The sequence below is a fragment of the Ictidomys tridecemlineatus genome, chromosome 4, assembly GCF_052094955.1.
Source record: "Ictidomys tridecemlineatus isolate mIctTri1 chromosome 4, mIctTri1.hap1, whole genome shotgun sequence".
NCBI classification, from domain to species: Eukaryota; Metazoa; Chordata; class Mammalia; order Rodentia; family Sciuridae; genus Ictidomys; species Ictidomys tridecemlineatus.
In genome coordinates this window covers 179243752-179259871 of record NC_135480.1, presented here as the reverse complement: position 1 = coordinate 179259871, position 16120 = coordinate 179243752, and the positions used below count along the sequence as shown (strand labels likewise).

The following is a 16120-nucleotide window of genomic DNA, read 5'->3' as shown; positions in this document are numbered from 1 at the left end:
TAGATAATGATTTTGTAGGAAGTGTGCTTGACTCTTAAAATATTTAAGTGAGAAAATCAGTTTTAATATGTAAATGAAGTCTGATGATCTCAAGTAATATAAACTCCATATATTTGTACTACTCCCACAGTATCTAGCATGTAATAGAAGACTCAGTGAAATATTTGTAGAATGAGTGATGAAAAAAAAATATATGAACCAACGTGTATGTAGACTATTCGTGTCAGTCTACTTTCTGCTACTGTGACAAAATACCTGAGAAAAGGGGAAAGATTTATATTGACTCATGATTTCAGAAGTTTCAGTCCATGATCACCTGGCCTGTTGCCTTTGGGCCTGTGGTGAGGCATTTTATCATGGCAGGGAGTGTGTGGTAGAGGAGGCTGCTCATCTCATGTTAACTATGAAGGAAAGAGAAGAAGGGGCTGGGGTCCCTCAGTGGTCTAAATTCCTTTCAGTAGGCCTTACCTTCTAAAGGTTCCACCACCTAATGCCACAGTCTGGCCTTTGTGGGAATTTTAATTCATTCTGTCCCATTGTCCCATTGAAGGAACGAATGCCTGTAGACACTAAAACTGAACAACAAGTATGCCATTTGTGGTAACTTTGAAATAAATATTTATGTTTTTAAGTTTTTGCTTTTTGAGAAAAATAATAGTGAGTGATTAGTGATAATATTCATTAATAATATCAATCATGTCATTAGTATTATTGATAATAAATTATGTAATCAATTCTAGGTTATGCTTTCCCACCTATTTTAATACATCTGTGTCAATTAAATTGAAATATTCACAGAATTGAAACTTGGGATTTAATGGGTTAAGATCCAAACCATAACAGTTCTCTTTAAGGCAACTTTGTTTCATCAGGCATCCTGGGCAGGAAGTACAGTGCATCTCAAAGTGCAGCAGTTGTAATTTTCTCTCATTTGCAATTATTTGTTCTGGAAAGTTAGTTACAAGGACCACTGCTGGTTAATATTGGGAGATAATGATAAATAGGACATTATCTCCTCGTTACTGCCATTTCTCACCCCTGGGCTCCAGTGTGTGTGCAGAAAAGGGAGAGAACACTTCTCATCTTGACTTTTCTCCTCATTCCCATGCTTCATGAGTGCTGCCATTGCTAGAAGTTGGGGATCTAGAAGAGCACAGTATAGTGATTTTAAGAAAAGAATCCTTTCCACACATGGAGAAATTGACACCAGCTCCAGAAATCTTTTTATAACAGGAACATCCTCTCTGAAGGTTAGAGAAATGCCTTGTCTCTTTCAGATAAGTTAGTTTGTACCATTTTTAGATATATCGAAGAATAAAATACATATAACATCAATTTTTTTTGTTTTGCTTTTTAATTGATGCATTATATGTAATAATTAGTGGTATTTGTTCTTATATATTTGTGTACAGACATCAGTTTATTTATTTTTTAACTTTAAAAAAAATATTTATTCATTTTAGTCACATACAACACGAGGATACACACTGACATTTTCACAAAAGTATGGAACACAATTTCCTCCAATTCGTCCCTAGCACTTTTCCCCCACCTTCCCTCCCCACTCCACAGTCCCTCTTCAATCCATTTACAGTTTACTTTTATTTTTAATTGATGTCCTGTGGATTATACTCAATGTGTGGCCCACCTTGCCATATCCATGCATGAACATGAAAGTTCAGTCAGATTCATTCTATTGTTCTTCCCTTTTCCTGTCCCTTCCTCCTCGTCCTCCATCCCTTTCTTCTAGTCTGCTGATCTTTCCTCTATTTTGATGAAATTCCCTCTCCCTTTCCCTTTCTCTTTGTAGTTGTTGCATATCCCTCCCCCCCCCCCGCCATTTTGGATTAGATTTTGTATATCAGAGAAAACATTCTACCTTTGACATTTTGGGACTATCTAATTTCACTTAGCTTGATAGTCTCCACTTCCATCCATTTACTACAAATGCCAAAACAGACATCAGTTTTTAATGGAAATCCATGCATGATCAAATAACTTCAAAAAATATGAATTTCAACAATTTTTGTCTCCTTATTTTTTGTCTGTGGTTGCTTTTGCTGACTAGGGATTATATTATTTAATTTTGCATTTTTTGTTACAGATTTGTTTTCTCAAACATGTCTGCACATATTTTGAGTTAGTGGAGAATTCTTATTATTGTTCTTATGTTCCTTTATAAATGCAGATTCCGTCAAAGTGGGTCGAACTGATACTATAGGATGGTTGTAACACTAAGCAATTTAAGGGTTAAAGTAGCTTCCTAGCGTTACTCTACACTTAGTCCTATTTTTTCTTTCTCTTTGAACTGCTAGTTCATTATAATGCTTCTGGGAATACTAACACTGTGAGATGTGCCTTGATTGATTCCCACCTTCAAGGCCCTTAGTCCCTGTCAGCTTCAGCATCTTTTCTCCAGGGATCTTTCAACCTCTCTAGCTCCTTGCAGCCAACTGCAAACCTTTATGCTTCTGTTGACTGCCAGCTTAATGCAAAACTGAGAATAAGAGTGGGCTGACATGCACTCAGAGAAGTGGCCTCCAGGGAGGAGAAGCAGCCTGGGTCCCATGGGCATTGGGACTTTGGGTGGTAGGCTTACTTGTCAGTCTGGATTAAAAATGTGAGAGAGCAGTTGTCTGGTTTATCACTTATTTTTTGTTATAGGGAAGAAAGTTTGTAAAGAGCTTTGAAAAATCTCTGAACAGAAGGATAAGTAAATGAAAGATTTAGTAAAAGTACACTAAGCTATTACTGCAAAAAGCCTGGTGGAAGTAATGCTAACTGAGAATAATAATGCTACCCAGAAGAAACATCCTTTATTGACACTTCTATTTAATGTCAATTAATATGCAAAATATCTACTTAAGATGTTTTTTAAGCATCAAATAGTATACTTTTGAAAAGTAACATCTGTGAGTTTCTAATAAGATTACAGATGCTAAATGTTTTCTAAAATCACAGCAATGTACATGTCATTGGAGAATTGTCACTTGAGTCCTGCCTGTTCTTGTGTGCATATAAGAGGAACACAACCATCATGCAGAGTTTTGCATGAACTTATATGTTTGCTGCTAGAATAAAAGGCTTAAGCAATGCTCCCTAAACTTTAATGTGCATAGGAATCAATCTGGGGATTTTATTAAAATCAAGGCTCTGATTTATTAATCTGAGCTGAAACCTGATGTTCTTCATTTCTTACAAGCTTCCAGGTGATGCTAGTGCTGCTGGTTCAGGGGCCACACTTGAAATAATAAGGTTTTAAAATATTGAATTTTAAACAAATTTACTGTAAAGAAATACTTCTTATTTTCTAACTTATTTACTAAGACATTCCAATAAAGTCTAGCAAATACTTCTTGCTAACAAATAATATTTGATAACCTCTTCTTGGGATTTTATTAGCCTCAGGTCTTAAGTTCCAAATGGGCTGGATTTTTATCCACTAATGTAAACATAGCGCTCTTGCTCTCACTCTGAGAGAGAGAGAGAGGGAGGGAGGGAGGGAATGTACTAATGGTTCTCTTTATTTCTTCCCAGCCTTATTAAAGTATAGTTGACAAATAAAAATTACATGTATTTATAGTGTACAATATGGTATTTTGATATATGTATACATTGCAAGATGATTAAATCAAGCTGACTACCATACCTGTCACCTTACATACTTATCATTTTTTTTGTGATGAGAACATTTGAGATCAAATTTCTTAGCAACTTTCAAGAATAAGATATATTATTATTAACTGTAGTCACCACACTGTGCATAATAGATCTTAAAGCTGTTTTTATATGTGGATAGTAAGTGCTGAAGTTCCTGTAAATCATGCCAAAGAACAGTGTGGGGAGCCAGAGAAGGTATCACTAAGAGCTCATGACAGCTCTTAGATAATGATATAGAGGAGGGGCTTTTGTGACAGGTGGTAAGATCACTTCAGAGATTCCTTGTAAGTCTATGAATTCTCACCGAGTATTTTGCTTTTTACCACCAACTAATTAAAATCAAATTGCAGTATAACTTCATTCTAATTTGATAATCTTATTTTCTTAAACATCTTCAAAACATTTCTTGGCTATATGATTTCTGGACCTTTACCTCCCACTTCTCATCTCCAGCATTGAGATGTGAATTCTCATATCTGAATTGTTAGTGTATTAACATAATCTATATCCATGTATTCATTTAATACATATTTGAATCCTTTTGTGTACAGTAGGGTATATTAGTAGGTGATCTATGGGATAAAATTTGAATAAGGTGCAGTCTTTACTTTTGAAAGTATTAATAATCTGTTGGAGGAAGTAAGTTCTCAATACAAATATCCAGTTTGAGGATAAAATTACTATGCTTCTTTCCTTAATAAAGAATAAGAAATTAATGCCCTACAGAAAATGTTCTACAGGTTCACAGAGGAGAGAAATAGATTGTCGTTTTCTGGAACCACAAGGAAGGGCTTCAAGAAAACATAGCTTTTGCATTGGGCCCTAAAAATTAGATAGGCTTTCTTAGCTGTTCTAAAAGAGAAAATAAAATTGCATGAGTAAGACATAGAGGCATAAGAATAATGAGACATTTTTTTAAGAATTGCAGATACTGTAGACCCCTTGCATTCTGAATTTATAACTTCTAGGATTTGTACTGTTTGTGTGACCTTTGAAAGGATCATGTAGCAATTTTTATGAGTTACCGATTTTATTTCCTTGCTGAGAGGCTAGTGTTTCAAGTCAATGAGTGAGGCTAGTGGTTGGCTTAGCATTCGTATCTTAGTACATTTTTATTCTTCTCTGTTCACTTTCATTTTCATTTTTCATTTTGTCAGATGTTATGTGAAAAGACATTTTAGCTTAAATGATTTAGGATTTGTGAAGATCTTGGTACAATTCCTCTTAGTTGCCAAGGGTCTATCAAACACAGGGTGACTATATAATTTATGCCTGAACTGGGACCTCCTGAAGATTGAAATAGATGGTACTATTAATAAAATCCCAGGGCAGTGGACATGATCTGGGAGGGGTCTCTCAAGTAAGCTAGGATATATGACTAACTAGAATGTATGGTTATTCTAAAAGTAGTTCATTTTAGTTAGAATATGACGTATAAATTGAAAGCAGGATGTGATTCAGGAAAGCAGGTACAAGTTAGTTTGTGAATGGCTTTAACTGATAGGTGAAGGAGTTAAAACTTTTTGTCTTATTCTATAGACAAAAAACGATTGGAGGTTTTTGGCAGAGGAATTGAAGTACATGAAGCAGCATTCAGAAAGATTAGTCTAGCCTCTGGGCAGAGTAAATTGAAGTGAGACATCCAATTTAGAGAGTATCATGACCGTTCCCATTAAAAGTATATTTTTGGGTGGTAACCACTGGTCTTAATGTACTAGGAAGTTGCATTTGGTTTTTGAATTATGTACAGAGAAACTTTTAATAATTCATTTCCATGTGTATTATTATTGGTGTTAATTCATGATTCTGAAGAAAATTCTGTTGGATTATTGCCTTTTTAATTGTTGATTTTTTTTGAGAGAGAGAGAGAATTTTTTAATATTTATTTTTTAGTTTTCGGTGGACACAACATCTTTATTTTATTTTTATGTGGTGCTAAGGATGAACCCAGCCCTGTGCATGCCAGATGAGCGCACTACCGCTTGAGCCACATCTCCAGCCCAATTGTTGATATTTTTAATAGAGGAACAGCACTGGGGCTTAGCAATGAATACCTGAATATTTATATGTAATAGTATTATAGCATGGGTATATTGTTAATATTGTAGCAATTGAGAGACTGCTTAATAAAAAGTCTTGCTGAAATTTATTTCTAAAATACTTTGCTTTATCATGTAATAAACTTTATTATTGGTATCTTTTTTCAATTTGAGCTTAATCTAGAGAAAATTTTAAGTTATCAGTAACTCACATTCCCTTGCTTGCTTTTTCCCCTTTTCTCTTCCCGTCCCATGGAGCAGGTTGGACTAATGAGAAAGAAAAGCCATTTTCTACCAGGAAAACCAGAGCTTCATGGAAGAACGACTCAGTCCTTGAAGGACTAATCATGAAGTAGTGGAGAAGAAGATATTCTGGGTAGAGCAGACCATTTATGCAAATAGAGGGAGGCAAAAAAGTGGGGCTCTTTTTGGGAGAAGCAGTTGTCTGATGGGTCTCTTCAAAGTGCTGTGGAAATGGGACTAGGCTGGTATTACCATCCAATTAGGTGGCCTTTACAGGGAAGTTTAAGGAAAGCTTTGTAGTTCTCATAGGTACCTCAGTTTTTAAAAACCTTCTGTGTAATGGAAGAAAACATTTTTTACTTGCTGACAAATTAATTACAATTTAAAGCTAGTCAGTCACTGTTTCTTAAATGAGTTTTTGTATAATATTACCCATTTCACTGGTATGCCTTTCTACATGTAAGATCACATCACTAAATATCCCAGACTGAGATGTTTAACAGTTGGTACAGTAAATGCATGTTCGAAATATTATCTAATGAATTGTGGAGGATGATTGGAGTTGTCTTGCTCCCTGCCTTCTATAACAAGAAAATAAGCTAATTAACTGAAGAGAATGACGAAGTTGTAAAATACTATGTTTCTATCTGTATGTTTATATGTTGTCTGTCCTATATTCTTCATAGAAGATCTTAATAGTCATGGAAAATATAACCTCTAGTGATGAAATATTATTAAGAATTTTCTTGTAACTTTTTGTTTATTTAAAAAAAATAAAAGTTTCCTTCCAATCTAAGTTTAAAAAAAAAAAAAATTAATGATTCCCATCCTCCCTTCCTGACCTGCAGCTACTTGTCTTTATTTTACTTAAGCCCTGTAGTGTTTGACACATAAAGATGTTTCCCTAGGAGAATCTTATTTCTGCCCAGGGCTGACATGAAAAGAAACAATTTGTCAGACTAGTGGAGCTTGCTAAGAATTCAAATAAACAACCTGTCTTTCCTTTCATACTGCATATTAATAGAAATGTTAATTATAATAAGAGAAGGTTCCTTTCCTCTCTTGGGAAAGAGAGATTTTTGGGTCAGAGACAGTTTCCTTGCTTTGGACTCTTCTACAAACACAGATATTAATGTAATGCCAGTCTTATCAGTGGCATATTTATTAGTGCAGTGCTATTAAGTAATAGTTGTCTATTTAATGCAGCCAAGTTGATCATTGCCTCATTTATGCCATTACCTATCATGTAAAAATATTCTTGCCATGTAAATATTTCAAAGTCAAAGGCAATTAATTTTAGAATTTTAATGTAAATTCTCTGCAAACCTATATTTGAATAGGTGATAACAAACTCTTCAGATTCAGGATCGCTTGGATTATACAAATTAAAATCATCACCATATCTGTAATCTAGCATTTATTTCATTTGCTTCCCTCTGTGTCACTGTTACTAGATTGATAGCTCCTGGAGAAGTGTACCATGCCTTAGTGCCCTCAGTACCTAGTAGACTCTTAAATACTGGTATTTAATGACTTGACTTTGATAATGATCAGCTTTATTGCTGTGTGATAATATTTTTCTGTTTTCTTAAGTTTTTCTCCAACATATAACTATAAAATCTTGCTGTATCAATATAATTGGGTTCCACACTTATTGAGAGTTGGTCATAAATTTATAAGGGAAGTATCAGTAAGATGTTGAATGATTATAGAGGAGAAAATACTTCTTTCCTCAGCCATCTCTAGGTTCATGCCTGAGATCCGTGTATCAAAAGACAGATTATCAAGAGAAAAGTATGCAAATTTATTTAAAAAAAAATGATATAAGGTTCCCTGCCCCCCCCTTCTTTCTTTTGTTTTCCCAGTACTGGGAATTGAACTCAGTACTCAGTGGCCCTCTACCACTGAAATACATCTCAGCCTTTAAATTTTTTTTTAATTGAGATAGGATCTTGCTAAATTACCCAGACTTGTCTTGAACTTGCAATCCTCGCACCTATCCTCCCTAGTAGTGGGGATTATAGGTGTGTGCCACTGCACCTGGCTTAATACAGTTTTGTGTGGTGTGAGATCATTTAGAAATGATGACCAAAAGAAACAAGGGAAACTATATTCTTATCCTTTGATGAAGAATGGATATTTATGTAGAAAGAAGTATGGAATAAAGTCATGCAGAAAGAAGTGTGGACAAAAGGATGTATGATCTAATGGGTAATGTTAGATTGTTCTTGGTGTCTTTGCATCTTCTGAGATGGGGATTTTCTTTTCTTCTATGGAGGTTATTTCTCCCATGAGGGTCTTATAACCTACTTTAGAAAGTCAGAGAATTATTTTATGGCCTGATTCAGGGGAGAAGGTCAGAGAGATCTTTTCTGCTTCTGCTGTTTGTTGAATACCCATGTATGATATTGTGATATAACATGTCCTGAACCGCATGAATAATAATGTCTAGTAAGGGACTTCTCATCTTTCTAGTTAATTTTTCAGGCATTAAAAATAACAAAATTATGTATAAAGTCAAGTTATTTGGCGATTACAGTCACTTAGGTGTTTTTTGTTTTGTTTTGTTTTATTTTTGTACTGGGGGTTGAACCCAGGCACTTAACCCCTGGGCCACATCCCCAGACCTTTTTTATGTTTTATTTAGAGATATGGTCTCACTAAGTTGCTTAGGGTCTCAGCTTCCCAAGATGCTGGGATTATAGGCATGTGTCACCATGCCTGGCTCACTTTAGCTTTTAGAAGAGTATAATTTATCGGTGCTGGCAGACATGGTTGTCCATTATTGGCTACTCCATTTTGGTTACTTGAATATAAGCCTTCATTTTATCCTTAGGTTTTCCCCTAAAAAAAAAAAAAAAAGAATAAGTCTAAGGAAATATAAATTAGCTGAGATTATTTATATGCTAGTATAAAGGTGTCTCTATATATCATTTAGATTGAATCGTTGGTGAATTATAAAATTTTAAATCATTGCTATTGAATACTATAAGTCTCCATGAAAAAGCTGGCCATACTTTTTAGTACTCTGATCAGATCCTGTCGTTGATTGTCACTCAGTAAAAAGCAATGATTCAGTGAATGAATTTCCATACCAAATTCTGTTTTGAACAAAAAACTTTCTGGGTAGCAAATACAGTTTTCTACACATGAAACAAAAGAATAAATATTACTTTTTAAAAAGCAAAAATCTGCTGGTTTAGCTTAAAATTTATCTTTGTTTTACAGATGGCAGGTGAAGATTTTCTTGAACTTTGGATTTCAGATACCAAAGTGAAAGCAAAAACATTCTTTCCCCCTATTTAATAGCCTCTGACTTAATACATTTTTATTATCACTAAGTGAAACTAATGCAGGAAGAACTTTTGCTTTATAATTATGGCAAGTCTTTTCTCAGTTTTTCATTAATTTGCTCTCAGAAACATGATGGAATAGAGTTAGCAAACAGCTTTGCTTTTATATTAATACTTTCAAAACTGATAATCTCTGGCAAATTTTTTCTTGTGTGCTGTAGAGATAAAGGTGTTGAAAGTATTTATTTAAATGGGTGAGTAAATGTCAGTTTTCCCAATTGTCTAGAAACAATTTCTTTTCTGTGTTTAGAAGTACAGGAATTCTCATTTTGCTAGTTTCTAGGCTGGAGAAATTAATATTTCTCATATTTCATTAATATAGTGTTGGGTTAGAATAGTTAATAAAGATTAAAATCATTTGATGATTTTCTAAGGAACAAGTGGATCCAATTTTACTCATTAATTTTTATTTTTTTTATTGGTGCTTTATAGATACACACAAACGAGGAATACATTGTGGTGTATTTATACATGCACTTAGTGTAATTTTGTTAAGTTTACTCTGCATTTCCTCCCTTTTCCTATCCCTCCTCCCTTTTCCTTTATCTCCTTTTTCTACTCCACTCATTTTCCCCATATGTTTATAATCTCTCTCTCTCTTTTTTTATTTTGCAAGAGCAAAAAGTAAATTTTATTTAAGAAACAGAACAGAGAGAGACAGACAGACAGGAGGGAGCCCAGAGCTGGTTTCTGAGGGAGTGGGGGTATCTTGCCCCTTAAGATTTTAGTTTTCCTTTCTTCTCATGCCCCTTCCTCCTCTTATCTTGCCTACCTGGTGACCAAAAGGCAGGCAGAGAGCTGCAGGGGGTGATCCTTCTCCTCTCTCCCCAGGCAGTTAGCAACTGGGTGATGGGGAGTGTTATATATCCATTTCCTTTTCTTTGATAATCAGCTACCTGTCTTTTGCCCTGGTCTCATTACCCACTCTGATTAAGGGAATTCTTACTGCTGTAAGAGGAAATGGACAATGACTACTCTGACTCCTTCAGGCTTAGAGGGGGAAATATGGGGCATATTCATTAATTCTAAAAACTGCTTTAATTGCCTATTTTTTGAAGACATTAATTTCACATTTTTTAAATTTTCAGGTAACTTGGGTTTTTACTCCTGTAACAACTGAAATAACAAGTCTTGACACAGAGAATATAGATGAAATTTTAAGTAAGTACATCAATATTTTAAAAGTATATTTTCTTCTCTGTGAAGAGTTTATATAAAAAACAACAAAATCTCAGTTACCTAGAATAGTTGAAGCTCTGGCATTCTAATTCCATGGCTTATTGATTTTTTTTTTTTTAAATAAAGCACTTTTGCTTTTTAGTTTTAGTAAAATTTCTTTAAAAGTATAAGTCTTCTTTCTTGTGTTACAAGTAAAGCTTTTAGTCTTTTTTACTTCTTTGTCTTAATGTAGATACCATTCTTAACAAAGTATTTCGCTGAAACTATTTAGAGGCTTGTAGTTCTCACCATGCAGCACTAAATGTTAATGTCTTTAGACACAGCATAGATTTTTTTTTTTAATAAGTTACCTATTCTGATCTATTACAGTGTCATTGGTTAAGTTCAATAAAGGTTTTATTTAATGCGTTGTTTTTTTGACATTGTGATTATGGATAAAATTAACTTGAGAGAAACCATTTCTGATTTTTAAGAATAATAAAGGGAAGGTGAAGATATGGTTAATAGAGGATCACAATTTAGGGGCTTTAAGAAAATGTGCAATTAAACACTCATTGGTTTGCATATAACAAAATCTAATGAATTAGTGGTAAAAGGGATTAAAACATTCATTGAGCATCATACATTGTTTTGTGTTCCTAGAACTTTAAATGATAAAAAAGTCTATTTCCATATTCTGGGATCCAAAGAGCAGTAGTTCTATAAACTTACCAGGTTTCAGAATCACCTGGAGGATTTATTAACATCTGTATTGCTCTGATGACCCCAATTTCTGTTAGAAACTGCTAGACCCATCCAAATTTGCATTTCTGTAAGTTGCTAAGTGATGATGGTGTTTCTGGTTCAGGAACTACAGTTTGTGAACCACAGCTTTAGATTGAATAGGCAAGTGGATAAAACACGCTTTATGGTAAAAAGGGAAAGGAAATTGAAACTCATGTTTCATTCTCACACCTTTGGTCTTCCAAATTCTGGAATACCTTTGTGTTTTAATTTTGTTACTGTTTGGGGAATTTAAATTTCTCTAATTAGGTTTAGGCAAAGAAACAGTGCTATATCTTTCTCATGTCTTCACATCCTGATATGCAAATGGTAGTAAGTTATTTTTACAACAGAGAGTAACTGTTCAATGGATAGGAACCACAAAAATGTACACCTTGTGCAACATTGTTAATTATAGGTCACTTGTTGCTACTAGATGGGACATCTGAAATTTCGAAATAGCTTAGTTATACAGGTCTCTTGTGAAATAGGATTTTACTTACAGAACTAGTTCTCTGTAATTCTTGAATATAGATAATCAACAAATGGATCATTAGAATCCAGATCATTCTGCTTTAGGAGAGTAGGCTAATCAGTAGCTGACTTGATTGATCTAGATTTGATTTCCTTTTTGTTTTATATTCATTTAAGGTGCAATAAAAGTGGAGAGTAGAGCATATAGAGAAAAGGGGCAAATTATATCGAAGCCATCCATGACTGCATGAGTTTTTGGGTGAGAGAGAACTTAACTGTTAGTGTGGATTTTTAGTTGGCCTTTATAAAAAGGGAAAGATCATAATGAAAATAGTATCTTTTTGTCAGAATTGTGTAGACACAAATAACTTTGGTTTTGTTTCTCAATTTCAGACAATGCTGATGTTGCTTTAGTAAATTTTTATGCAGACTGGTAAGTAATCTTGTTTTTATATTTTGTTTTGTTTTGTTTTGTTGCTGAAGATGACTATTCCTGTGATAGAGAGTAACGAATAGGAAAACTTTCTTCTATTTTTTTCAAGATAGGATTCCATTTACAAAATCAGTTAAGGCTCATCCACATATAAATATCTTAATTTGGCAAGATTTTGTTTTAAGAGAGAAATATAACTGATTCCATTATGCCAAATCTTAAAAAGAAATAACATATGACAAAAACAGTAATGCAGTATTCTGTGCTGACCATGGAAAGAGGGCAGAGTCTAGAGATCAGAATTTAGGTGTGGTAAGTTTAGAAGAAAAAATATTGTTTGATATTTTTCAGTTTATGCAACCTGCCACCCCTTGCAGGGAGCCTTTACTTAATATGAATCGGATCCTGCCTTCTAAGTTTATGTGGTATCCTATAGACCACTGACCACTTCCTTTTTCTTGAATATTGAATATCTGTAATCCAAAATGTTTGTGACCAGAAGTGTTTCAGATTTTAGATTTAAAAAAAATTTTTAAGATATTAGCAAAGACTTTCCCAGTTGAATGTCTCTTATCTGAAAATCCAAAGTTTGAAATACTCTATAATCTGAAACTGTTTGAGCATCACTTCTGATTTGATTTTGAATTTTCAAATTGGAGATACTTAGCTTGCATGAGGTTTACTCTTATTTTATCTCTTTGTATCTTTGCAAACAGATTTTGATGGCAGAGGCTATGTCTTACTGGTATTCCCAGAATCTAGAACCAAGACATGATATATAGTATTTTAAAGAATGTGTTGTAAAAATAGGAAGCAGGAAGATTTAGCTGGAGAGAAGTTTGAAACACTGGTGTAATTTGCTTTTAAGGGCTTACTGCCTAGGCTGCCACTGTCCTGCTTCGGGCTATCTACAGTCCAGCAGTTTATCTAGATTTCTGCAGCAGTTTCCTCACTCATTCCTCATTTATGTCTTTTTCTATTCTGTTCTCTTTAATATAAGCCAGGGTTCTTTTCTACAGTGCAAATTAGATTAGTTTACACTCCATCTTAAACTTCTTACGTGGTTTTCCATTACCTTTTGGTTAAGTTTAAGCCCTTACTTTGGCCTAAAAGGCCCCTCATATTTTGGCCTATCTCCTATCTCCACAGCAGTGTCTCTTGCTTCTCTGCACTCCCATAGTCTGCTTGTCATACAGAACTTTAAATTCTTGTGAAATTCTATATTCTTTCATCACTGAACTCATGATATTTCCTCTGCCTGGATAGATCGCTCTTTGTTCTCACCCACTTTTTAAATTAGTTAAGTGTTAATCATCTTTTAATAATTTAAGTGCCATTTTCTTCAGGCCATTATATCAGTATGCCTACTCCTTCTCTCAAGTCAGATTAGGAATATTTCTTATACACATTTCCCCATTTTATAATAACTTGACTTATGATTTTTTTCTTACTTTATTATGATACAAAAGTGATACACTTTCAGTAAAACCATACTTTGAATTTTGACCTTTTCCTGACCTGTTGGTACATGATACTGTACTCAGTCTTCATAGTGGGCAGTGGTGACAAGCTGAAGCTCCCAGTCACTTGTGTGATCATAAGGGTAAACAGCTGGTATTCTACATTTTCCTCCCTTTGTTGCTGAACTATGATGTTTGGTAGATAGGTATATTAGGTGCTTTTCAGTTTAGGATAGTTTTAGCTTATGATGGGTTTATTGGGATTTAACCCCATTTTAAGTTTGGGAATATGTGTAATTCCTATAACACCCCAATCTTACCCAGTGGAAGCACTTTTGGCTATGCTCCAGTTGATAATTCACTGCTTTGAGGAAATAGTTACCACAGCTATATTTTTTTCAACATTAATTGCTAAGCACTTTGCATAATACATGGCTAAGTACATGTAAATATCTGCTGAATGAATGTTTGATACAGATATTTAAAGAACTTTAGTAAAAAGTTGGAAATATATAGAAAAAATATCCTTTATAAAATGTATAACAAAGATAGCGTTTTCTTCTGGGTGCAGTGACGTACACCTCTAATCCCAGCAACTTGAGAGGCTGTGGCAGGAGGTTTGCAAGTTTGAGGCTGGGCTCAGCAACTTGGTTAAACCCTTAGCAACTTAATGAGGCCCTGTATGAAAAAAAATAATAAAAAGGACTGGAGATGTAGCTCAGTAGTAAAATGCCCCTTGGTTCAATTCCAAGTGCAAAAAAAAAAAAAAAAAAAAATCCAAGGTAAATTAGGCCAGATGTAATGTTTGTTAAAAAAATTTGGTGGAAGATTATCTAGGCAAGTCTACTTTAAAAATAAGAAAAGTGAGATTCAGTGGAGTAAAGTATTTCCCCAGGATTACCTGATTAGATTGCAGCAGAGGAAAAACTAGAATCAGTTCTCTTGGCTGAAGAATTTTGTTTGCATTGAGAAAGAAAAATAGAACATACTACCAACCTTTTGCAAAAACTGAATTGGAGATGTGAACTAATTTCAGTTACTTAGGAAAACATACTACCTAAGGAATGCCTGAGCTGTTAATGAATTAGTATTCTTGTATTCAACTGAGAAAAGTAGGATAATTGACTGTAGGACATGGACATATTCTCTGTGGTCTCAAAAACTAGACTCTGGATTCTCTCTGGAAGTAGTTCTCTCATAGAACTATCTAAAAATAACTCCTATGCCTCAGAGAGTAATAAACCATAGTAGGTGCTTAATAATGCTGTTATGTGCCAGACTCATCTGTGTTTTTTTAATGCTCAGAATTTCCCTGTAGGTAGGTATTATAATTTCCATTTTAGGTTGAGGAAGTTGAGGTTCAGAAAGGTCATACGGCTTAGTAAGTGGTGGAACTGGGATTTAACTCAGGTATGTCTAACTCCAAAGCTTATTTTCCCCCCAAGTAGAGCACAGTAGTAAGTGGCCCCTAAGTATCTTTGCAGACATTTTCCTGTTTGGTTGATTTATTAAGGATTAATTTAAGCACTAGATAGGAGATTAGGATCAGATGATCTTATGGCTCTTTCAATAGATTGATTGCTTTTTTGATGTTACTTTCATAAATGTAACATTTCCATGTGGGTAGATGTGTATGAAGGTACAATAATATTGGAAATGAACTTTTATTTCACCTTCCCCTTTAGACTTTTAGTATTAAAACTGATGCAATTTTAAACATGAACCTGTGCTTAAATACTTGCTGGGCAGAAACTGAACAGTCCACAGAGAAGGAGCCCTGGACGTGAGTCTTTACTTTGCCCTTAAGCCAGAAGCTTGATCATTATTTCTTTACTAGGTCATCTCCAAATTTCTTAAAAAACTAAATCAGTCCCTGGTGTTCTCTTCCCATTTCCCTCCACTTATCCTATTTTCAGCCAGTTGTAAGAACCCACAAACCTGGAGTCCTAGCCTCTCTGGTTCCTCCATTATATTAGCTTATTCATTTAACAGACATCTATTGAATGCTTATTAGAATACGTAGTCACATAAGACCCGGTCCATGATGTCCACAGACCCTTTCCACCTATCCCAGATGGGAGAGATTTAAGAATGCTAAAAGAGGAAAGAACCACTTGAAAGCAAGAGATTGAAGATACAGATCCTTGATATATTCTAGGACATCTCCTTAGGAAGTCAGGTGAGTAGGCTAGAAGAAATGTATACAAGAAGAAATAGGGAGGAGGTATAATATTTGCATCATTTCATATTCTATACAGTGTTTTTATTGGATTATGGCTAATATATATGATATAATCACACAGGCTTCACTTAAGTAAATTTCTTGGTGTACAAGGGCTCTGGAAGCAGTAGTAGCTGTTTTAATTTGTTAACATAGCCTCAATTCCATATGAGAAAGTCCATTCTAACCCAGTGATTTGAATGTATGCGTATACTGACTTTTCTCTTTCTTCTTAGTCCTTTTAATGACCTACAGCATGTATTTGTGAAACTGGTTGGCCTGATTAAGGAATAGTC

The 16120-nt window shown here is 34.5% G+C and overlaps 1 protein-coding gene across 1 annotated transcript in view; it reads left to right on the top strand.

Annotated features, from left to right (window-relative positions):
* The window catches only part of Erp44 (endoplasmic reticulum protein 44), an 83194-nt gene that overhangs the window by 17374 nt on the left and 49700 nt on the right, over positions 1-16120 (top strand). The window contains exons 2-3 of the mRNA XM_005326318.4: positions 10384-10456; positions 12104-12143. Coding sequence (XP_005326375.1) covers positions 10384-10456; positions 12104-12143 — 113 coding nt within the window. The remainder of the gene's footprint in view (positions 1-10383; positions 10457-12103; positions 12144-16120) is intronic.